Source organism: Colletotrichum lupini, chromosome 2, assembly GCF_023278565.1.
Source record: "Colletotrichum lupini chromosome 2, complete sequence".
Lineage (NCBI taxonomy): Eukaryota > Fungi > Ascomycota > Sordariomycetes > Glomerellales > Glomerellaceae > Colletotrichum > Colletotrichum lupini.
In genome coordinates this window covers 6,041,903-6,064,937 of record NC_064675.1, presented here as the reverse complement: position 1 = coordinate 6,064,937, position 23,035 = coordinate 6,041,903, and the positions used below count along the sequence as shown (strand labels likewise).

Sequence of the window (23,035 nt, the reverse complement as noted above, 5' to 3'; positions counted from 1 at the left end):
GGTTACTCCCGCCTGAACCCGCATCCGCACCCGAATGAACAGCTGCACGATTCATGAGAGCGCGAAATCCCTCCCCATGAACCGTGAACGAGCCCTCGTTACAACCCCACCCCTCGTTCGGGAAATTTGCAAGAAGGAGACGCTGCTAACTCCCCCCGGGTTGCGGGCGATCATTGATGTCTGATCACCCCCTAAAAAGCCCTTGATGATGATGAAAACATTTCAATCGGGGAGGGGGCCGCACTGCATAGCATACTTACCTACATGAACGGCTACCCCATGAATGATGGAAACTTGTTGGCCTGGACTGGCCCATGAACTCCTCACCTCAAGGCTCAAGGTCCCTCCTCGGCCCTTCTGGGTGCGGTACCATTGGATTGATACGAAAACCTGGACAATGTCCATCCATTCCCCTCCCATTTCTTCGTATTCAAATACATCTAGAGCGGGTCATCCTTTTTTGTTTCGGTCCCTCTCGCGTTGGTCATCTTCCATTTGTTCCTCCAATCTTCGATGAGCGTAGCGGGTTTCGCTTGACAGACGTGACAGCTACAAGCTGCTTTGACCCCCTTCTGGAGGGGTTCGCAACGGAGCCAAGGTGAGGTTAGAGGCTCGTAGCCAAGCCCGAGGAAGTAAAGAATAAGGGGAAACCGTTACGCGCAGGCCAGTTTCGGCACGTGAATTGAACGGCTTGTTTGCAAACACTTCTTGGGACCAACGTTCGGATGAAAAAGAAAAAAAATGGCGAGAGACATCACTTGCACAAGTGACGAAACCGCGTTTGGGGGCGCGGCCAGACAGGCGGCCCTCGGCTCACTTACTCACTCACAGGCACACAGCTCACTCACTCATTCGCACAAGGTCTCATTCACTCACTCACTCAACTTTCGGCCGCGACGGGCCAGGGTCACGGGGGCGCGGACGATCTGGCACATCTCACTCACCACAAGTTTGTTTCCGCGGCACCGCCGTACCGGAACATGCACCCAATGCTTCCCCGGGCCCCCGGAACTGGGCGTTGGGGGGCCTGCAAGCAAACATTTCGTCTTGAATCAACAACAACCTCTTAGCCTTGCGAATTCAACTCCAGTCACAACTCTGTTGGTGCAAGGGTTTCTTCTTTTTTTTTTTTTCTTTTTTTTTTTGCTAATGAATCTCATTCTGTTGGTCGATCATGAACTTACGCTATGTACGAAATCACAAAGTTACAACGACATGATACAAAGTTTCCAAACCAACGAGATCGCCCTCGGCGGGCAACGATCATCCATCAGGAACCGAACAAACTACAGATACAGGGTTGACAAGCGTCGCTCGCTCCTTGGCTTTTTTGTGTTTGTTTTCTGCCCACTTGGCAATGATGAGCTGCATCAGGAGATTTTCTGCTGAGATCTGCCGGTCAAATTTTCTTTGAAGTTTTATTGAAACATTTTCTTACCCTTGTCCGCTTTTTGCATCTTATTTCTTTTGGCCTGTTTTCTCTCCTTAGGGAAATTTCCTAGGTCACTTTAGGCTACCAATTTCTTCAACACGGGATATTCCGTCTCCCATTTTCAGTTATCATGGGAGGCCTCGAGATGGGCAAGTCTGTCGACCTGTGTGGTTTTCCATTCTTCGATGCAAATGTGTGCGTGTGTTGTATGTGTGTGCACTTGTGGACTTTGATCAATCTTGTGTTCGTTCCTCAAGACACAAAATCGCGGGACTGAGGCTAAGCGGCCCGTCTTCCGCGTATTTACTCGACTATTCGGGTAATACGAACGCCTGGCTCCGTGGTTCTTCTCGGGGTGGGCAAGATGCTTCATCCCAGGGGAAAAGGCCAGATAACAGAATTCCAAGCGGAACGGCGGGATATCACCAGCGAGTTGTCATTGATAAAAGTTGGCTCTTTACAGAGTTGGTAATAGAATGACTCCGCTGACGCTGTCGTGACGTCTGCATCTCTTACTTCTCCAAAAAGACGCTTTCTTCTCACCCGGGCGGAGTGTCTGCGGAGTGACGAACCGAACCGAGAAAAAAACGTGGTGCGGTCGGGTTTCCTTCGGGTAATTGTTGAGCGAAACGACTCGTTTACGCAGACAGCATTCCCGGGTTTACTATCTGTACAAGGATATAGCTAAACCTCCCCATCGCGAAATCCCTCACTCTTGAATCTCCAGTAGTATCAAGTATAGGACAGAGTGACAATCCGACCAAAACAACGTTTCTTTGGATCGAGTTTGCCGGGCGATATTACACAAAAGTTCACTCTGTACAACCAAACAGAATGGCACCTCTTCAGACATGGACGGTCGATAAGCCGTACCTCAACATCCACTGCGGCCTGGGCGAAGGACCATACTACGAAAGGGCGGCCAACATCCTCCGCTTCGTCGACATCAAGAAGAAGAGGGTCCACTTTGTCAACCTCGAGCAAGGGCCCGAGTCCCTGCGGACGGTGCAGCTCGACGTGCCCGTCGGCGTGACGGCCGACGTCGAGGGGGTCGACCCGGCCGACAAGATCCTGGTCGGCCTCAAGTACGGCATCGCCGTGCTCGACGTCCGGTCGGGCGAGTACCAGTACGTCGCCAAGCTGCACGACCGGCACAATGAGAGGCTGCGGTCCAACGACGGCGCCGTCGACCCGAACGGACGGTTTTGGCTTGGTACCATGACGGATTTCGGGCTGGGTGATTTCCAGGTTGAAGGTATGTTACGAATACTCTCTCATTCGGCGGGGGACGTGACATGAACCCTTGTCACACCGCATCTCTCACTCACCTCACAGCCCCCGTCGTCATGACAACACAAACCTCTTCACCGCAAGCACACTCCCGAAAAAACCAACATGCACCAGAAGAAACCTTGTAAGAAGAACATGAACTCACTCATCGGGGTCACCGACCCCCTCCCCCCTTAGGCGCACTGCACCGCTTCGACGGAAAGTCGGGCAACGAGCAAGTCCTCCAGGATATCCTGATCCCCAACTCGGTGGGATGGTCCCCGGACAACAAGACAATGTACTTTACGCACTCCACCGACCGTAAAGTCTACGCGTGGGACTACTCTGTCGCCGACGGCGGCGCGCTCTCCAACAAGCGCGTCTTCTACACCCACGACGGTAAAGGCGAGCCCGACGGCTTCCGCGTCGACACGGAGGGCAACCTGTGGCACGCCGTCTACGGCGAGGGTCGCGTGCTCAAGATCTCGCCCCAGGGTCAGCTCCTTGGCGAGGTGCGCGTGCCGACGCTGGCGACGAGCTGCGTGCAGTTCGTCGGGACCGAGCTCTTCATCACGACGGCGCAGCTTGGCGAGGACGAGGGGACCGAGGAGCAGAGGGAGCTTGGGGGCGCGTTGTTCCGCGTCGATGTTGGCGCCAGGGGTCTGGAGCCGTTTGAGTTTAAGCTCTGATGGAGGGGGGGCTTTCCCGGGGAGGGGGAGATGGATCCGGGCTTTGGATTGAGGGTTCAACGTGAGTTTGGGGTAAAGTAGCGCGTATCGTGGTTGAGGTCGTGGTCTCGTTTCATGGGTTCATGGCCGCGATTCCCACGGATGGGGTCTGATGAGCATGGGGGCATGTGTCACGTAGCTGCATCAGATACGAAGCGCGTCCTTCACGATACCCTCACAATGGAACACGAGCTATGGTACTTCGGGGGGGGCTGGAAAAATGAATGGCTAGGGTTTCTGAGTCCAGACTCCAAAGGAAACTAGGTAGGCAAGAGGGTGATAGTGGGATGCGTTGATGACGGCAATGAAGCATACGACACCGCTCTTTCTCTCCCGGCCTCCCTCTCTTCGTCGCCGTGCTTACCCGCGTCTCGTTATCGATTGCTAAAGACTCATGCTACCTTGATATCGTCACATTTCAATGGCCAGGTTTCTCACGGACGTGGACGACGATGGCTTCATTGGGACTGGAAGCAGAATGCGTTGTCGATGGCACCGGGTCCGAGGCCTAAACACCCTGTCTAACCTGCGCTTCTTGCGCTTCACGATAATATCTTTTGGCGGTTTGCCTAGGAAAGAGCCCTTTGACTCATGTGTGTTGCCAATTGAGTTGGTGATATGCACTCCGTATTGTATATAGAACTGCAGCATGCAGCAGGTTCGCCTCACTTTTACACCGTTCAGGTCCATTCATATACGGAGGGTGGGAAGAAGCAGGGGAGATGCAACTGGCTTTTTTCTTTTTGCTTTTGGGCACCAATGCTTCTCGCAAAGTCTCAGCTCCTTGCTGCGTTTGCACTGCATGCCCAACTGGTCATACCCCATTGCATTCCATCGCGGGACGTATGGCAGCGGCGAAGGGAAGAGGTGCAGCTAGTGACGTCCGACATCGCTAGTGTATATGCAGAAAGGCAAAGGCCATGTATGTAGCCCGCGGAGGGGGAACAAGGCCCAGCATAACCCAACGAACCTGGCGGTCTTGTATACGCCCACCACACCCACACCTGTCGTCCGTCGTCGCCTATCTGCTGCATCTGCAACATCGACGTGGCAGGCTGGTCGCGGGTCATGTACACATACATACAAGACCCGTGCGGACCAGGTACCGCCGTCCGGCCGGGTGTTTCTCCCTCTCTTACGCTCTTGCTTTCTCGCAGTCCCGGTTTTCTGAGATCGGAGAATTAAAGTGGCTCCCCAAAGGAACGAACGACCGGGGGCTGCCGCATCGTGCAGTAGATCGGAGCCCGAGCCGCCATGTCATCCCATTCCCATGCTAGACTGCCAGGGGAAGGGAAAAATCGAATTGCGGGATTGTGTCTCTTGGGTTTAACCTGGGCCTAGTCTAGCCCTTCCAGCCGGCCTCCAGGACCCCTGGTCTCCCGGCGATGAGCCCCGGATCCATGGTTTGCCGCCGCCGCCGCCGCCGTCGCCGTGCCGTGCCACCGCTGGTTTTTCCAGCCCGCTACTTGAGTGCATACATGCGTACCGGGAATAGATCCTTGGGAAAGCCGTTCTGCAGCTCCGTCTTGACAAGGCGCAGACCCGCTTGCTGAAAGAGGGCGCGGAACTTGTCATCCACCCTGTTTTGCGTTTGCCATGCGTCAGTGTCCTGTGTATGTATGTGTATGTACATGTATTATGCAGGTGTCTTGCATGCGCCGCAGACCATCCAGTTACGTGGGCCATTGAGAGTAAACTGATGACCGCTACTGAGGCAAAGTTTCCAACAACATGACGGGTTGTGGTGGGAGAGCTTGGCGACAATAGACCAGGGTAGGAAGTCGGGGAGGAAGATGATAGGTTTGAAGGTGAACTCACCTCGTCACACTGCTGTCAACATCGTCGAATAGATCGACACCGCTAGTGCTCAAGTTTTCCTTGACGACGATGAGACCATCATTGGGGGCAACAACGGCCTTACAACGGCGCATGTAGACTACAAGCTGGTCGTCGGTGAGGTGGCCGAGACACCACTGGTTCCAAATGAGGTCGTAGGCGGTGCCATCAAGTGGCTTCCACTCCTCGAGACCAATGTTGAAGACGGATCCCACGCCAGACTTTTCTTGTAGAGCGGCGGTGAACTTCGCAATGGGTTCGACGATGTCAACTTGTTCAGCTACATCGAGAAGGAAACCCTCTGTGATGCGGCCGATGCTGGGGGTTGGGGGTTAGCAAGGGTCTGCATGACACGGAGACTTGAACCGGGGAGACAGGGATGTTGCAGCAAGTATCCGTACACCACGGTGAGAGGTTCCGACATGAGATGCAAAAAGTAAGACAAGGGTTGAAGAAACGGGTCAGGAGAGGCAAATCATTAGCTCGGCCCGCTCGTGCAGTGTTGCGGTTGCGGTGGGTAAGGGTAGGTAGAGAGTGAAAGTGAGACAGAGTATGGAGTAAATTGAGCATGAGTAACTGCAGAAAGAGGCAAAGAAAGAAAGAAAGAAAAAAAAAAGGTTGGGAGGCGGTGAGTTGAGATAGCGGTGAGGGACGCCAGGGGGCGTGTACGGATATGAAGTTTGCGAGGTCGACTTTTGAAAATCAAACGCAAGCCATGTCCAATGTACGGGTACACCGGACGGAAGAGAAGAAAGTCGCAAGAAAAACTCACCCGGCCCCGCCTTCCAGAGCGCGGCTCACCGTCCGCAGACCGCTCTTCGAGCCAATGCCCAGTTTGGCGAGAAAGTTGCGCGAGCCCTGCAGGTCGACCTTGCTGATGTAGGGGAAACCGCCCAGCATACCGTTCACGTCGGCATCGATGCCCTGCCAGTAAGAACGGCCATCGGCGGCGCTGATCTTGGCGTCTGGCGGCGGTGTGGCTGTATGTTCTGCTGTTCCTGTTCCTGCTGGTGCTGAAGCTGCGGCAGCTTCTTCGTCACCGGGCATTGTGATGCAACGCGGGCAGCGACACGCAACCTCACTTGCTCGTCTTCAGCAGGTGTGTGTATGTGTGTTTGATGATGTGTGTGGCTCGTTGGCAGACAGCGTGGTAGTGAAGAAACGATCGGAGGTTGCTTGGCTGTGTCACATTGTTGAAGAATATGTGCACTGCATCACAGCAACAATGGTTGACGTGGATGCGAAGATGGAGATGACTCGGGTTTGTGCATCTTTACTGGATTAGAAAGAGTGACGTGCGTCTAGATGCATATAGACAGTTAATAGTACGCTAAAGCACAAGTATTGTTTAAACACACTTGAGAAAGCTCCTACCATGTGAGATAAGATAAGAGAACACCGATAAGCCGATTAGGTAGATTGGGACAGACATGGAAGTCTGGGCAGGCAGATAAGGAACCTAGAAAGTCGTCATCAATCACGCGAAAAGAAGCTCTCCAATCTAAGGTTAACCTCCCAACTCTATCATGACGGACTGCACCGGGCCCTTCGTTGCCCACTGCGCGCAATTAAGTTGCCATGAGAGTGCTTGCCATAATTTCTGCACTAGAAGAGTTTCTTTTGCCTTTTGGTTCTTATATCCATCTGAACCTCCAGCCAACTTAAGTTAATCTCAGCTCCTGCAGCTGTCAGCCTCTCCCGGAACCCTACGGAACACCAGCGCGGAGCATAATCTCACTTCGATATCACGATGTGCCAAAATGACGACCTCGTCTGATGGCCCGTCGATTGCCAGGTCAGCCAGTGCTGTCTGGAAGACTCACTTCCCTTTCATATTCAGTCTGCATTGTGGCACCGCCTGCGCCCGAACACACACCTCTATGTGAACGACACTTTGCAGGATCGTTCGGCCGTTATGCGCATCAATTTCCAGGCAGCGGGACGTTGGAGGATTCGAAGGGACGATTTCGACTACATATTCCAGACGGTCTCTGTCTTCTCAACTCCTGGAACCAGTCAGGTGACTGTGCTTTTCCATTCGGAAATAATTGCGACGAAGCGGGAACTGTTTTGCCTATTAGCCGGCCACCGACAGCAAAAGTCGCCGTACTCAGCCACACAAGTCCATGCCGTCCTCGTTCTCAATTGCCTCATGGGCTTTGTCAAACTGACTGGCTTCATCAACGGACGAGGTGGTTTTCCTGAAATGGACTCTCGAATGAAAATAGTTTGTCGTCCCGGTGGGATCGATGGGATTTCCTGTTGGGATTCGGCTGCGACGATGCTCACCTCGTCTCCCAGAGTCCCCACGACTCCGGCAAAACTTGTCTCTGAAGTGAGCGGCTCATGTCTAAAACTTCCAAAATCGGAACCCGAGGGACCGCAGTGTGGCCTGTGTCTCGAGTTGCAAACGATTATTTCCAAATACCTACCAACTGATCTGCGATGGAACCAGGAATCCGGGGATGCCAAGAGTTGTAACCAATATGCAACCGATATCAGGCGCGAGAAAGATTATGGAACAAAGGATCTGCAGATTCCTTGGAGGACATCGTTTCCTCAACCTCCAAGGCCTCACCCTGGACGCCTCGGCCATGGCCGGTGCCTTTGTCGACCTCTCTTGACCTGTCGACATTGACATCATGTGATACTCCAAGAAAACACAGCCCAGTCGAGGTTGTGCGTGGTGCGGTCCAGGCTTTTTTGAGGCAAGGGGCCTTTCTGGGCTGAACGCAAAGCCCAGGCACGCCAGGTTTCTCCTACACACTACCACGCTTCTGATACTAGCCCGGGGCCCGAACGTCCAAGATTGGATTCCCTTTTCTTCCCCGCGGGGGCGGAACCTGCGGATCGCGTGAGGCGACGTTCGATTGCCTGTCTAGATCACTGGTTCGGTATTTCGGCAGCCTTGTGGCTGCATCTACTAGTTGAAGCTGTACGGCTCTTCGGCTTTTAAGCGCCGTGTCAAAAAGCTTGACTGACAACGGCCACCGACGACGGCATACTGCACCCGCGCCGCGTAAGTCTATTCCCTCGCATCACGGGTTTCCTTGAATTTTTCCTCGGTGAACACGATATCCGGAGCTGAACCAAAGTTCAAGGACAAGGGGCTGTCAGATTTACAGTTCTATGCTTCTTTCTTATTCCGTCACCAGGCCCTAGTCATTTGTCAATTGCGCATATCAGCAGTTCTCGAGAACGTCAAGAAATGCGCGCAATCCCCCCCTGGGACGTTTAATCCGCCAGCCTATCGAATCTTGTCGTTTTCGGATTGAGTCGTGGGCAACCATGCAACGAATGGTGTCGAGAAGACGACGAGCAGGGTGGGACGAAGCGAAGCGGTTTGAGGCGGTTTGACCTTGCTGTGTTCTGCAGCGACGGCCCAACCACAGCATCTTTCAACCACCAAAAGGGGATCAGGGGGATTGAACAAAGTTTGCAGCCTTCAAACATGAAAAAACGCGAAGAGAGGATGAGAAGAGGGGCACGAGCCAGGCAGATCACCCGTGGTCGTGGTTAATCGTGTGGATGTCTCTCCGGATCCCCAATGCTTATTCCTGAGACTGGCCAGGGGCGACCTTTGAGTTCCGAATCAAGCATGAATAACCTTACAAAGTCTGTGGGTGGCCCTGGTTCGCGCTGCATGATACGAAAAGGGTGTGGGACTGAAGACTTCGGACGAGGGAACAGAGTTTCGGTTGCCTCGAGCACCTTACCCTTTCTGAAGGTCTGGATGTAAAGGACTTGGGACGACGATGGACCGAGTCCCGAAACGACTCTCTGCGGTTGGCCTGACTCAACGGCTGTTGCTATTCTCATTACGATGCAGATGAGGATATCGACAAATCGTCTCTTGATCCATGAGTGGTGGCTCAGCGCCCAGCACATTGACATCTGTCCTGCTAGAGTGGTTTCAGGCACCCTCGGTCACAATGTCTCGACATGTTCCGCCTCACGCCACTCACAGTCGTATTGGGGCCACCTGATTTGGGACGAAGGACGAGTGAGTACATAAAGATCTGACCAGTTCCGCGTCGTTTGAATTTTTTTTTGATTTGGTTCGACGGCAGGCCTCACAGTATCAAATTTAATACAGACATTCCCTTGGAAACAGTTGCTTCGGTTCAACATTCATCACAGAATCATCTAATATTTCATCAACTTCGGTTCACTTCAGTCCATCAAAATGAAGTTCCTTACATTCGGATTCCTTCTCGCCTCGACGATCGTTAGCGTCAGCAGTGCTCCCACAGATATCGATAGCAGGGCTGTCAGGTAGGTCCAGGAGCATCACTCGTGTTGTATCGAGAAAGCCGACTAATAACACTTTCAGTTATCAAAACAACTATGACCAACACTTGGAGGACCGCGAAGAGCGCAAGGAGGCTCGCGACATCTCCATCCCCTCGTTCGCCGGCGTCGAGACCACCAGCGGTGTGGTCGCCGACATCGAGGTTGAGGAGAACGCCGTCCCTCTGAGGGCCCGCCAGCTTCTCAAGAAGAAAAAGGGCAAGAAGGGCAAGAAGGCTAAGAAGGCCAAGAAGGCGAAGAAGGCCGCGAAGAAGGCAAAGGCTGCTGCCCCCGCGAAGGCCAAGGGCAAGGCCGCGACCCCCGCCGCCGGTGCTGCGAAGAAGAAGGCCGCTACTCCTGCTGCTCCCGCCGCCGGTGGTGCTGCTGCCAAGGGCAAAGGCGCTGCTGCTCCTGCTGCTCCCGCCGGTGGTGCTGCTGCTAAGGGCAAGGGCAACGCTCCCCCCGCGGCTGCTCCTCCTGCTGCTGCTCCCAAGGCTCCCGCAGCCGCACCTCCCGCCGCTGCCCCCAAGCCTCCTGCTGCCGCGCCCGCCGCCAACCCTCCGGCCGCTGCTCCCAACGGCGCCGCGAAGCCCATCACTCCCGCTCAGCCGGCTGCCGTTGCACCTGCCCCTGTCGCTCCTGCGATCCCCGCGGGCAAGAACAACGGCAACTGAGTTACGTCTCAGCAGCTGGTTGTGGAGGTTGGAGGTTAATGGATAGAGAAAATCAGCACTGGTGCTGGTTGCTTGATTCGGTTCACGAGGTTTACGACAATGCGCAGTTATGGCGATTTCACAGGGCCAAATAGATGTGGTGACAAAAGAGTTTAGCCGCATAGGACGTGGGCAAATCCCCTTCCCTTTGGGACCCTTCCTCCATCTCAGTGGTGGTCGAGTCCGTGGGCTTTCGTCCCTGACGGCCTCAAGAAGGCAGCCTAGGAGCTGTCATTGAGACGTCTGGATGAGTTAGGGGTTTGAGACCGGAGTGCGGAAGTACATACATAGCCACAACGAGCAATCCAAGCGTCAGACGTTTATTCCCATCTTCGTGTTTGTCTCTGTCTCTTAGTCGCAGTGAGTTGCGAGTGTTCGCCGCCCCCTACACAGTGATCTCGGATATGTCGATGCGTATACATTTGTGAGACGAGATAACTTGGCGCTATGATGTCCGCGGCCTCCTCTTCACCAAGGAATCCCTTTTCTCGTTTCATGAATTGGACCCATGGAAACATGTTTCACTCTGGTCCCTGCCAATCACCACACCAACTTCTTCAAACCCACAGACATGCAGGTCATGTTATACCCATGTGCACGCTGTGGCCGTCTCAACTTCTCTCCTGCTTGCCCCCCCCTCTTCCCCCCTCCCCCCTTCGGTTCGTTACATCTTTACTTACCAGTGTCACCATCCAATGCCAAGTTTACGAGCGACGGGACCCGATCTCTCCGGCGACCTGATCAACAGATTGAATGCAACCCTCTCTCATGAGATTTTCCGAGTGGCTGAACCGAGATGTGTTAATGTAGCTCTGCACGATTCTTTACCCTCCTTTGGCAGCTACCTCGCCATCTGTGTAGAATTAGTCGAATATCTTAGCCAACACTCCCGACTCAAGTCCGAGAGCTCCGGCCGCTCCATCCGGTCGCACCGGACATCGACGACCAATAAAGATCTTACTCCCACGATTCGGGCTTTACGTCAAATGAAGCTTTCCCTGTCTGAGTCCACAGCCCCTCGAGGCAAGTCCACTTTTTCCATCCTTTGTTGCGCTTTTCTCTCTTTCGTTCTTTTTTTCCCCCTATCCCCACCAAATTAGCTATTTGCGTCCCCATTTTGCCGCACGCACATTGAAGAAAATTTCAACGACCTAATCCACCATAAAGCCCACAACAACCCTCGCATGAAAGGAATAAGACCAGATTCTGCTTCTGACTTTCCCATCAACGAGTATCCATCTCTTCGACTCCATCGAGTCGTTAAATGGCCGGTTGGCCCAATGGCAAGGCGTCTGACTACGATTCTGTAACAAGGACGTGTAATCAGGAGATTCTGGGTTCGACCCCCAGGCTGGTCAAATCTTTTGCCTCTGGGCGTATTCTACACATCAGCAGTCTAGTTGGTGATTGTTCCTTTTGTTTCCCTTCCATTTTGGCCGAATATGCCGAGTGTGTCATTTCTTGCACACTCGAACGCCACCTACTTAGTCAGATGAGCGGCAACTGAGCTCCGGTTGAGTGGCCGTGTAACATGAAACAAGTCCCGAGTCTGTCGTAGGCAAGCAGAAACCCAGTCGCACTTACTGGCAACCTGTCTCTCCGTCTAGGGATTCGTTGACACTGGAAAGGTGATCAATTTGATGATTGCAATCATTCGCAACGAACCGTAGGACGTTGACGAAAAACTCTCTGCCCACGAATGCAAAGATTTAGGGATAAGCTTAAACTGGGTGACAGAACTCAAGCGTGACGCGAACGAGAAGTTTGTTGTGGCGATGCTTTTAGCTACTGAGGGTCCTCGTCCCCTGTAGAAGCTCAGGCTTTTGCTCTGCAGTTTGTCAATCTGAGCTTGTTCAGAGAGGAAGACGTCATGATCATGAGTCGTCACCGGATCACGCGATAGAGTCGTTTTGAGTTTGTGCTTTTTGAGTTTGTTGTCGTCATCAGTAGGGACTTGGCTTCGTCGAGGATTGCTCAGGAGGCGAGAGAGTCTCTCAGAATCGCGGTCAACGATGCATTCTCAAAAAAATATGGTCTGCTTTCAACTCCATCCCTCCAATCGTATCATACACACCTCTTGCCGTAAGGCATCGCCGCTCTCCTAAAGATTCCATAAACCTTTGGCTCTTGGCCATGTCGGAAGACTTCTCTCGCTTCTCCCCTCTATCAGGGATCCCTCGACGACTTGCAAAAGCTTATTCGCAACGGGCGTTGTGGCAAATTCTCCCTACCCAATTACAGAGTCACACTTGGAATACAATCTGGCTCATGTGTCTGTTTGTTCATTAATCATGACTTGCGTTCGAAGCCTTGTAGAACAGACGAGCCGTCATCGAATAGCCTTTCCATTAGCCCAACTGTCAAGTTTCTCGAGGTTAGGTTTTCTCTACTTCTTCTGCACACTGTCAGTCAATATGTCTTTTAGGATTAGTTGAGCACGTATTGTCTTGAGATCACAAACCCCGAAGGACCATGGCCCCCTTCTATGCAATTGAGCCAGCCCTTTGACTCATTATTCGACATTACATATTGATGCCTCTCCTTTGCATCATTTGTTAAACTCAAGATATCAGAAGAGATTAGCCAGGTAGAGAAAAATCGACTAATCAATCGATCCCATCCATATCAATCAACTCTAGGCTTCATTTACACACCAACGATTAAGCAAACGCACTGTATGTAATAAGGCGTGATGCACCAAGACATACTATTGGATCGCCCCACTGGGTTCCGACTACCTTAGGCTTGGAAATACATGTGTAGTCGGCATGTATGCAATCGGTGGCACATACATTAAGAAGAAAATAATCCGTCAGGTGTTGATGGATTCATTGTTAAGCTGGTGGGTCAAATGCTTCGGAGCAAAAAGGTTGCTCCTGGTGAGGATCGAACTCACGACCTCCGCATGTCTCACATTGATGATGTAATTATAAGAACGGCGCCTTCACCACTTGGCTACAGGGGCTTTCTTAACTTCCGACAAAATTTGGGTTATGTACTCTTACTCAACCCCCGAAGCTCGGTCCGGCACCACGCGACGGTGCGGCGCAGCAACTGCCCATACATCCACATACACAAAGCACAACCCGCAAAAGCATCCAATGCAACTCCGATTTTCATCACAAAGAGCGCTGTCCTCGAATTCGTCGATATGCTCTGTTCCAACGCGGCGATGTGCACTGTTAGTGCAGTACATTGCTGCAGTGCACCACATCTATCAGAGACTTTGATTGGGTGATGTGGTCTTTTGGTGGGGTCCGGATGACAGGTTGCTGGTGAGGGGGAGAACAGATCGGAGATTGGGAGTCAGATACCTTTAAAGTGCCCTGCAGTCGTTCCGCCCTCTTCTCAATGGGACACAAAATATGTCCGCGGCGCCAGGCTCAAATGCTCCAGCAAGTGCAAGACGAGTTGAGCGCGAGACGACCGGCAAAATTCGAAGCGGATGCATGTATTGAGATGGATATTTACTCTGAGCCTCTCCCTCAATTATTTGGCTTTCTTCTGAGAACATGTTCCATTGCACCTCTGCATTCTGACTGGCATACATATAGAAAGGATCAAACAAGGCGAAAGGCAGCTGTGAGGCACCTTGGTCCTTCAATACTGCTACCGTCGCCGCGAGCGCCGTCCCGGCAAGTGGGGCGCCCGGAGTCCGGAGGACGCTAAGTATTACCGGAGGCGAGCGATCCCGATGACTCTGGCCGGGACATCAGCACGTACCCGCTGGAGAGTCTAAGGGTAGATAACTCAGCGCCGTAATCTTTCTCCCGTCTTCCTATTTGGATGCATCGTCATATAGCTGATTTTCTCAACCTTTGAACGCCTGCGACTGCGAGCAAATTTCCCCGTTCACCTAGTACCTCATCCTCGTCAGCAAGCTTCTTCTATGAGACCCATCCTTCTTCCTATCCTCCGCTCTGTGCCCGCCTAGAACAGATACTTTCAAACACCCTCTTTTATTCTCCTAGACCTGCTTCTGATTAGCAGCTGACTCTATGATCTTGATGATTAGGCCTAAATCATCGCCAGCAGTTCGGACATAGATTGGACTAAATAAGAACGACTTCTGAGAGATCTCAGGCACAAGGCGACAGAGTAAAGACAAATTGTGGAACGGAATCTTTCAATCGTATCAGCAGATAACTAGGAAAATTCTGAGAAATAATAAATCCAGAATTCCATCAAGCCAGACATCAGCCAGACAAAACCAGGAAACATGGGAACCCAGCAACAGGAATGCTTACATACATCGAGATGCGTGAGTTGAGCCTTTATACGTTCAAACACGACACCGCATATGATTGTGCGATTGAATTCATCAGAGGTCGCCTGTGAATATAATCTAGGTCTTTCTACCTTACCGTACATGCCGCTAGAGATATCCCACCTTGAATCCAGTCTTCATCCGCTTACTCCGAATCAGACGAAAGCAGACGAGGAAATGGTCGATACCACAAAATTTAAGTCGTTTTTGGACCCCAAATTGCAGAGAAAGATTGAATTTTGAACGTACCGTCTCTGGGAATCGCCCACTGGACCTTTCGAACATATCAACTGCAGCTTTATATAGGTACACAGGGCAATACAACATGAAGCAAGAAAAAAGCAAGAAAAAAGCAAAGGCTACCAAGATCGAGGGGCAAAAGGGGGCAGGCTGAGATGAAGAAAATTAAAGCCAAAGTGCCTACTGGAAGCATAAGCCAGTCTAGTAAAATTGCCGATTGCCTTGTTCGAAATCACTTTCACCTCGTCTCCCCCAACGTCACACTCCAGCCTCACACGCTTCGTCCTCACTACTTCACATCTCGTACCCACCTTTTCACGTTTATCAACAGCCTCACTTCATACCTCAACACGTGACTTGGGATCATTAAGCCTAATCGTGTATATTCCGACTCACCTCTTCACAATAGCTGTTGACCATGATTTGTTCTTATAGAAATTCAACCTCTGGCTGTGTTCACCAGCCCTAACCTACCCATCGCTCCTTCCTCAGAAGAGATTGACAGACTCACGGCAGGTTCGACCTTTCCCCCCCACTGTCACCCGAGCAACCTCTCTTCTTCCTCTTGACAACTTTCCCCAGAGCGGTCGATGATCTTTTCCACACGCTTACCTCTCTCTCACCTCGCCATTCACCAGGCAATATCCTCAAAAGAAGCCATTGGCTTCACGTCTTGGCCTCTGAATCAGGTATATATACTCACTCATGCAAGTCAGTGAAGAGCCGTACATCTAATTCAGCACCAGGCTTACAATAGAATCTCATTGTTCATGACCTAGCTTCAGCAATCTTCTTTGACAGTCTTTGCTCATTTTCACTGAGCAGACTCGCCTACCCTTCGCAAGCACAATACCAGCAGCAGACAAAGCAGTCACAATGGATCACTTCGCCGAAGAGGAGAAGTTTGTTGATATCATCGACTACAAGAAGATGATAGTCAATCGCATTCCCGCGACCGTCTCGGACACTTACCGCAGCACACTCATCAAGACTATCGATTATTTCATCGACACTCCCGACCCTTCCAACTGCACTCTCTTTTGGAAGGTCAATGCGGAATATGTCTCCAATGTTGAGCCTCCCTCGCACTTCGTCATTGCACTCTGTCTCGCTTCGCCCTCGCTTGCTCTCGAGGGTCAAGCTCTTGAGTTCCAGAAGGACTTCTACGCCAAAAACCCCGATGTGGCTCACCACTTGAATGATTGGACCGTCCAAGGCCTCATCAATCACCACAACAAGAAGATCCTCTCTGGAGACATCACTGGCGATTATGTCCACAACATTGACGGCACCCCTTGGAACCCCGAGGCTATTGTCGTCAGCCACCCTAACCACAAGCGTCCAGCCTCTGCCGTCGAGGATATGGTGCCTGGTCCATCGTCCAAGAGAAGACACTTGGCTCAGGAGGCGACCACGTCGCTCCCCTTCTTTGAGAACAAGGACACTCCCCGTCTCAACTTCCTCGCCCAGGCACAAGAGGTCCCCAAGGACTTGCGTCCCATCCTCCCTCCCATGCCCGAAGCCCCCAGAAGCCCGTCCATCGGTGATCTTTTGGAACTTCCCCTTCCGGATCGCCCTATCTCGCCCAATATCTTCCTCAACCCTATCCCGGGTATGAAGGGGGATGAGGAGCGCCTCGACAACGGCTCTCTCTTCAATAATCCTGCCAGAGTCACTGACATGCCCATGCCAGGCATGAGTGAGGACAACGAGCACCTTGGCAACGTCTCTCTCTATGGCAACCCAGCCAACTTCCCTATTGTGAACTATGGCAACCCGTTCAGTCCTACTCGCGAGCCTTCCACCTTCCTCGCCAACGACGACTATGGCTACGGAGACTATGGCATGGCCTCAGCTGGCTACAACCCCGGCGGCCCTGCTGGCTTCTGCAACGACCAGGAGGCTTCCTTGCCTGTCGGCTTATCTGATGGCCCCTCTGACAACGACAACAATCCTGTCGCCTATGGCGCTCCTGAGGCTCCCATGACCATCTACAGTACTCCCTCCGCCGCCAACCTGCCGACCGATGCGCCCATCCCCGCGCCCCTGGCTGACATTCAGGAATCCACTATTCATGAGAACGGTGATCAGGCCTCTGCTGTTCAGGATTCCGCCGCTCAAGCTTCCACAGCTCAAGCCCCTCCCATCAACCCCTGGATCGCAGCCGAGCAAGCCTCCGCCTCGCGCATCGCCCGCCTCACCACCCTCATCGCCCAGAAGCAAGCCGAGGCCCAGGACAAGATGAAGCACGCCGACGCCCTCCGCACCGAGCACGCCGGCCTGGTCAGTCCCTTGCCCCTCATCACCGACGCGCCCCGCGGCGCCTACGTCACCTCCGCCGAAGGCGACGCCCTCCGCAAGTTCGTCATGGAGGCCCACGACTTTGAGGCCCGCGCCCAAAAGTTCTATAGCGAGGCCATTTCGGCCATGTTTGAGGCTTCCCGTCTCGAGAAGGAGCGCTACGAGGAGAGCGTCAACGCCGGCAACAAGCGTGTTGAGCGCATGCAGACGCTTGTCTACAAGATGGCTGGCTTCGCTAGAGATGCGCAGGGCCTGGCGCTTGGTGCCCGTCCCGGCGAGGCACCTCAACTTCCGGGTGGAGTCAGGGACGTTGGCGATATCGTCAGTCGGATGGCGCAGCTGAAGCAGGCCTCGGAGTATCTCGTTCAGCAGATTCATCTCGTCGAGAAGGATTTCCGGCAGTACCAGGAGTACCGCCAGTTCATGCGACAGATGCAGTAATCGTACATGCTTCCAGGGTATCGGGTTCTGGGGGTTTGCTGTACCCGTTGAACCGGGACATATTGGTGGCCACTTCTTTCTTCTTTGCTGACCGACCGCATTTCTCATACTAAGTGCATCCACGATGAACGACAATGAGAGATGAAGAAGGTTTTGGCTTTCAGGAGTTAACGGAGGGTTTTGGGTGATGGAACCCTTGAGATGCCCCCTATGCTTTGGCTTCTTTGCTCTGGCTTGTTTGTAACCAAGATACCCATCAGGAAATGCCCAAGAATCTCGGAGGAATGAGCAAGGATGCAAATCCATGTGAACAATGGCTTTGAGTTTGAGCTCACGAGAACAAGGACATCGAGATACACATTGAGAACAATAAAACCATGAATCAAACTGAAGAACCCCCAAAGTGAATGAAGGTGGCCACCCAGAACAATCAGGATCACTAATTAAGATGAGATGACTCTCTAAGTGACGGTAGAAGTCATAATAACAAGAGTTGGTCAAAGCAATGGGAGACTTCAGGTGATGGTCAATTGCCATTCTGTATCATGGTATAATCAATGATGGTAGGTAGTAAGTACCTCAGGGTGAGTAGTATCGATCGCTCTATCAATGTCGATGGTGTAAGCTCCCAGTAATCCTCAACGCCTCTTTGGTGAAAAAAATCCAAATAAATGAGAGACCATGTTTAAAAAACAAAAGTCAAACCAGAAACGAGTAATTCCAACTTTTAAATCTCCCCCCTCCTCTCAGTAAACGCTTCGCTCCCCATTGTATTATGCATTACACACGTTGTTTAAGCACAACTGCTACTCCAACTCGTCTGGCAACCCACAGCGGCATAACAAGCCGGATTCGTGACAAACAGGAGCTTACTGCTAGCGCAGACGTTGAGCACCGTACAGCAGAAACCGTCACCGCATTTGGCATTGGCAGCAGAACCGCAGAGCGCGCCGGCGGTGGTGACCGTCTTGACAGTGGAGGCTGCCGCGGATGTGGCCGCGGGTGTTGCGGCGGTAGTACCGGACCCGGAAGAAGTATCTGTGAAAATTTAACCTAATTAGCCAAAAACAAGATCCGTATTAGCAAGGTCATATAAGCCAAAGTTGTAATTTACTCACCACAGGTACCGTATCCAGACTGGCAACCCGTGCCGCAGAAAGCAGACGTGCTACCGCAGTATCCGTACGCCGAGCAGCAATTGCCAAACGTTGAGCCCGCGCATGTCGACCCGCCGTTCGTGGAGCCGCAGTTGCCGTTGAGCGAGACGGCGACGTTGGCGCCCGTGCCGGAGCACTTGCCGAAGCCGGACTGGCAGCCCGTGTCGCAGTGAGCGGTGGTGTTACCGCAGTAGTTGTAGGGGGAGCAGCAGTCGCCAAAGTTGGAGCCGAGGCAGTTGTAGCCGTTCGTGCCGGCGCACTCGCCGTTCTTGGAGATGTTTGTGTTTGTCGCGGCGGCGGCGTTGGCGGTCGTGCTGCCGCTTGCGACAACGGAGGAGGCGGGGGTCGCTGCGGAGGAGGAGCCTGCGGCGGTCGTGCCGTTGCAGGAGCCGTAGCCTGGTTGGCAGCCTGTGCCGCAGTGAGCATCGGTGGTACCGCAGTAGTTGTAGACGGAGCAGCATGTGCCGAAGGTGCTTCCCGTGCAGGACTTGCCGGCCGCGGCACCGCATGAGCCGTCGGTGGAGATGAGCGAGGTGCTGGGGAGGACGGCGGAGGCGGAGGACGTGCCGCTAGCGGAGGCTGAGCCGGAGCTGCTGGCCGCACCGGAAGAGTTGGCGCCGCCCGAAGAGGAGCTGCCGGAAGCGGACGACGTGCTGTTGCAGGTACCGAAGGCGGACTGGCAGCCCGTCCCGCAGTGGGCAGCGGTGCTGCCGCAGTAGTTGTAGACGGAGCAGCAGTTACCGAAGGTCGAGCCGAAGCACTGCTTTCCGCTGGCGGCGCCGCAGTCGCCGCCGGTGGAAACGGGAAGCGTCGAGGTGGACGAGGCGGCGGAGCTGGAGGCGGACGCTGTGCCGGTGCCTGAGGAAGAACCTGAGGACGAGCGAGTGTTAGACGACGATGATGATCCGCTGCGAGTGGACGAGCTGGAGGTGCCGGTACGAGATGAACTGCTGCTAGTACCCGTGCGAGAAGAGCTGCCGCTGCTGCTGGTGCCGCTGCGGGTGGACGAGGAAGAAGAGGTCCTACCTGATGAGGTGCCACTGCTCGAAGAAGAAGTAGTGTTGGATGCTGAGCTTCCGCAGGTGCCGTACCTGGACTGGCAGCTCGTGCCGCAGTAGACGGAGGTGGAACCGCACCATCCGGCGCCGGAGCAGCAGTTACCGTAGGCGGAGCCCTGGCAGGTGAAGGCGACGGTGGAGCCGCACTGGCCGTTGGTGGAGACGGCTGTCGAAGTGGAGGTCGCGGACGAGGTGCGGGTGGACGAAGATGTCTTGGTCGAGCTGGACGAGCTGGAGGTGCTGGAGCAGACCTTTGAGCTGACCGGGGTGATCTTGAAGTTGTAGGCCGGGACGGCGCCGCGGTACCAGTTCTCTGGGGGGTCGCCGAGGCAGGTACCGACGGTGACGGCGTTCCAACCGTTGGCGACGACGGAGTCGAGGATGTGGTTCGTCAGGGTCGTGGCGATGTACTGGTGGATGTCGTGCTCGATGTGCAGGTAGCTGCCGTTGCAAGGCGTGCGGGCCAGCATGGCCTGGTCCCAGAGGTTCACGCTGAATTGAATCTGGTCGGCGGGGGTGTGGAGGTAACCCTGGGTGTCGAGATCGAAGTAGGTGATGTGGTAGCCCAGGTCGGCCATCTGTCCCTGGCACTCGGCTCCGCAGATGGAGTAAGGCGGGCGCATGTAGGTAGGGAAGAAGCCGAGGATGTCCATGAAGGCGATCTCATTGTAGACCATCTGGTTCTTGCGCTGGGCAAGCGTCATCTGATCCAGGTTCTCGTGGGACCATGTGTGGCTAGCAACCTGATGACCATCTGCAATCATTCGCTGAAAGAGGTCAGAATAGGTAAATCATGAAAAAATTAAGCTGAGAGGCTTACTGTGATGACATCGCGGTAGTTGACATTGATCATGCCCTTACCAATATTGTTACCCGTGATGAACCAAGTAGCGACGGCACCATGAGCCTTGAAGGCATCCAACATGGCAGCGGTGTAGATGTAAGGGCCATCATCATATGTGATGGCGACATCACCCTGGTTGACGCATGCGTAGATGCCTACGCCACCATAGGGAACATCACCGTTCTTTGGCCTTGCGTAGTTTGAAGTATCCGGACCATTAGGCTTCTCGTTGCCGTCACATGCAGGACCATAGTTGATCTGGCAATCCGGGGACGCGCAGTACTCCTCAGACTGACCACACCATCTAGTTGCGTTGTTAGTCAAGAACCGAAAGTGAGCCAGTTGCAACATACCCAGATGCGGAACAGCAGTATCCATCCGCACACCTGCCATATGTTCCTCCACACTGCGAGTTGTCTCCCAACGGAATTGATGACGTCTGGCGAGGGCTGAGCTTCACGCGGTCCGCGCGTGGCTTGTTGGCTACCGTCGGCGGGTTCCAGGGCTCAAAAGCATTCCGTCTCTGTCTCAACTCGTCTACATCGCGAAGACGAGGCAATACCATGTTGGGGTGAGGAACTTCATCCTCATCGTGAGCATGAGCTGCTTGTAGCCCTGCGAGGGTAGCTAGTACAACAGGAGTCCAACGCATGATGACTCAAGTTGTTACTGGAAAAATGGAAAAGAAAGATATTACTAAGAGACCCGGTGATTAGGTTGATGTAAGTCGTAAGAGTCGACGGCTCTTCAAAAGATTGTCTTCAAGGAAAACAAACAAACTCGAAGAAAACAACCTAAGAGATAAATGAGTGCTCTTAGGCTTTCTTTATTAGGATACTGAAGCGCCTTGATAGAGGGATACCGAGAAAGAATAAACATCATGAGGAACCCGTGCGGTACCCAGTGTTATATACAGGGGAGACGAAAGACCGGGGGGAGGCGTTCATGTTCGATGTCGCAGTAGAAAACGGCAGCAGTGACATTCTCCATGAGAGACTTCTCGCATAGCCCAGATTTGGCGATGGCCGCAAAAAGACACACACCAACACCACTTACACGCCCGCGCCCCACACCCCTCCCATCCCCAATCCCCATCCGACGGGGAGGACCGAGCAATACCACAATGGAAATTGGAGGATCGCGAGGGCTAGCTTGGGAGCAGGTCTACCGGGTACGGGAAAGTTAGCGTGGCGTCGAAAGGGACCCTCCCCTCCAAGCTCGCGCCGTCCGGGACGGGTAGCAAAGAGAACCACATCATGGATTCAATGGAATCGGTAAGAATGGGCAAAGAAAGAGAGATAGAGAACGGCAATGACGCGCGCTTGTTCCTCGATTCACTCCGCCCATCGTCCCACACATTTCTTCCTTGCCTAGCTATACAGAAAGGTCCATCTGGCGCCAAGATGGCACCAGTTCGGGGCCGATAAAAAAGATTTGATGGGCAAGATTGTTAGGGTGAGACCATGCCGAAGACAGCGAAGAAAACCGACAAGGAGGACAAACGGATAGAGGTCATGATCGAACCGACGTAAAGGTACGGATTAACGAGAGAGAGGCGAGATGGGCGGAAAGGTCGAAGGCGAGACCACAAGTCACAGTCAGCACACTCCACGAGAGCAACGCGGTCATGGCGGGGCTAGCAGACGGAACAAGCCACCGGTTGCGACTTTGACGGACCGTCGAGCAGATGTGGGACGCCGTAGCAACGCCAAGTGGCTTGACGGAGACGCACCGACGGGAATACCTATACCTCACTCTCTCGCTCCATCACCCATGGGGCTTCTACCTCGAGTTGTGTGATGGTCCGATGGATTATGGGACAGAATGCCACGCTGCGGGCAAACATCTTTGGATCACAGATCCGAGGACCACAGCCTAACCCAGATCTCGCCGGGCGAAGAAAGAAAGTCAGCCAGGACCGGTACGGATAAGAACAGAGACAAGCCCTGCCGCTCATGGGAAAGCCGGGGTAGCGCTTTTTTTTTTTTTGGCTTCAGAGAACCGATCTCGTGCGTGCGTGTGCGTGCTTGTCGTATATATGCGTGTGGACTTTGGCTGGTTTGTGTGAACGAAATCGAGAAAAAGTTAGATGTAAGACAAGCACCCGCTCCAATTCCACGCCCATTCCATCCCATGATTTCAGGGTCGAGAACGTCCACAGGCTGTGGGAAGAGGCATGGCTAGCAGGGGGCTCTAATTAGTTCGAAGACGGCCTCGGTGCCTGACAGTAGCGTCTTCGGACGAACTGGGCCAAGACAAGAAACTTTGGTTCTTCGCTCTCACAAGATCGGAGAGGAAAATAGAAATTTTGGACGGATGCGGACGGGGCAGGGCGGATTCCCGGCTGATCCCATCTTTCATTCCTTCCATAGCCTCCATGCTGAGCCTCTCCCTCACCCTCCACTCTCTTCTTTCTCTCCTAGCGTAAGGTAGTACTCATCTACTCTTTCGGTCTCTGC

At 53.4% G+C, this 23,035-nt stretch overlaps 10 protein-coding genes and 2 non-coding genes across 12 annotated transcripts; 7 read left to right on the top strand and 5 right to left on the bottom strand.

Annotated features, from left to right (window-relative positions):
* Positions 1-2,266: 2,266 nt before the first annotated feature.
* Positions 2,267-3,390, top strand: CLUP02_04156 (SMP-30/Gluconolaconase/LRE-like region; the record flags this gene model as incomplete). The annotated part of the gene is made up of 2 exons (XM_049283172.1): positions 2,267-2,687; positions 2,900-3,390. 2 exons carry the CDS (start codon positions 2,267-2,269, stop codon positions 3,388-3,390), a joined length of 912 nt encoding a protein of 303 aa, XP_049140315.1.
* A 959-nt stretch (positions 3,391-4,349) lies between these two features.
* On the top strand, positions 4,350-4,706 carry CLUP02_04155 (uncharacterized protein; the record flags this gene model as incomplete). The annotated part of the gene is made up of 1 exon (XM_049283171.1): positions 4,350-4,706. The coding sequence occupies one exon, from the start codon at positions 4,350-4,352 to the stop codon at positions 4,704-4,706; it is 357 nt and encodes a 118-aa protein (XP_049140314.1).
* A 60-nt stretch (positions 4,707-4,766) lies between these two features.
* Positions 4,767-6,312, bottom strand: CLUP02_04154 (uncharacterized protein; the record flags this gene model as incomplete). Its single annotated transcript, XM_049283170.1, has 4 exons — positions 4,767-4,874; positions 4,916-5,009; positions 5,248-5,583; positions 6,038-6,312. 4 exons carry the CDS (start codon positions 6,310-6,312, stop codon positions 4,767-4,769), a joined length of 813 nt encoding a protein of 270 aa, XP_049140313.1.
* Positions 6,313-6,843: 531 nt separating this feature from the next.
* Positions 6,844-8,785, top strand: CLUP02_04153 (uncharacterized protein; the record flags this gene model as incomplete). Its single annotated transcript, XM_049283169.1, has 9 exons — positions 6,844-6,895; positions 6,958-7,104; positions 7,166-7,285; positions 7,347-7,866; positions 7,923-7,944; positions 8,009-8,175; positions 8,238-8,284; positions 8,350-8,465; positions 8,588-8,785. The coding sequence occupies 9 exons, from the start codon at positions 6,844-6,846 to the stop codon at positions 8,783-8,785; spliced, it is 1,389 nt and encodes a 462-aa protein (XP_049140312.1).
* Positions 8,786-9,451: 666 nt separating this feature from the next.
* On the top strand, positions 9,452-10,229 carry CLUP02_04152 (uncharacterized protein; the record flags this gene model as incomplete). The annotated part of the gene is made up of 2 exons (XM_049283168.1): positions 9,452-9,540; positions 9,599-10,229. 2 exons carry the CDS (start codon positions 9,452-9,454, stop codon positions 10,227-10,229), a joined length of 720 nt encoding a protein of 239 aa, XP_049140311.1.
* A 206-nt stretch (positions 10,230-10,435) lies between these two features.
* On the bottom strand, positions 10,436-10,786 carry CLUP02_04151 (uncharacterized protein; the record flags this gene model as incomplete). Its single annotated transcript, XM_049283167.1, has 3 exons — positions 10,436-10,489; positions 10,564-10,618; positions 10,689-10,786. 3 exons carry the CDS (start codon positions 10,784-10,786, stop codon positions 10,436-10,438), a joined length of 207 nt encoding a protein of 68 aa, XP_049140310.1.
* Positions 10,787-10,963: 177 nt separating this feature from the next.
* CLUP02_04150 (uncharacterized protein) lies at positions 10,964-11,775 on the top strand (the record flags this gene model as incomplete). The annotated part of the gene is made up of 3 exons (XM_049283166.1): positions 10,964-11,249; positions 11,406-11,499; positions 11,583-11,775. The coding sequence occupies 3 exons, from the start codon at positions 10,964-10,966 to the stop codon at positions 11,773-11,775; spliced, it is 573 nt and encodes a 190-aa protein (XP_049140309.1).
* On the top strand, positions 11,535-11,626 carry CLUP02_tRNA061. The gene has a single exon. It is a non-coding gene; the product is annotated as a tRNA-Arg (tRNA).
* A 73-nt stretch (positions 11,776-11,848) lies between the features above and the next one.
* On the bottom strand, positions 11,849-12,791 carry CLUP02_04149 (uncharacterized protein; the record flags this gene model as incomplete). Its single annotated transcript, XM_049283165.1, has 6 exons — positions 11,849-11,957; positions 12,020-12,287; positions 12,343-12,431; positions 12,500-12,529; positions 12,592-12,663; positions 12,730-12,791. 6 exons carry the CDS (start codon positions 12,789-12,791, stop codon positions 11,849-11,851), a joined length of 630 nt encoding a protein of 209 aa, XP_049140308.1.
* A 348-nt stretch (positions 12,792-13,139) lies between these two features.
* On the bottom strand, positions 13,140-13,233 carry CLUP02_tRNA047. The gene has a single exon. It is a non-coding gene; the product is annotated as a tRNA-Ile (tRNA).
* Positions 13,234-15,651: 2,418 nt separating this feature from the next.
* On the top strand, positions 15,652-17,517 carry CLUP02_04148 (uncharacterized protein; the record flags this gene model as incomplete). Its single annotated transcript, XM_049283164.1, has 1 exon — positions 15,652-17,517. The coding sequence occupies one exon, from the start codon at positions 15,652-15,654 to the stop codon at positions 17,515-17,517; it is 1,866 nt and encodes a 621-aa protein (XP_049140307.1).
* Positions 17,518-18,310: 793 nt separating this feature from the next.
* On the bottom strand, positions 18,311-21,228 carry CLUP02_04147 (chitin recognition protein; the record flags this gene model as incomplete). The annotated part of the gene is made up of 4 exons (XM_049283163.1): positions 18,311-18,555; positions 18,636-20,499; positions 20,553-20,880; positions 20,930-21,228. 4 exons carry the CDS (start codon positions 21,226-21,228, stop codon positions 18,311-18,313), a joined length of 2,736 nt encoding a protein of 911 aa, XP_049140306.1.
* Between the last annotated feature and the right edge of the window lie 1,807 nt (positions 21,229-23,035).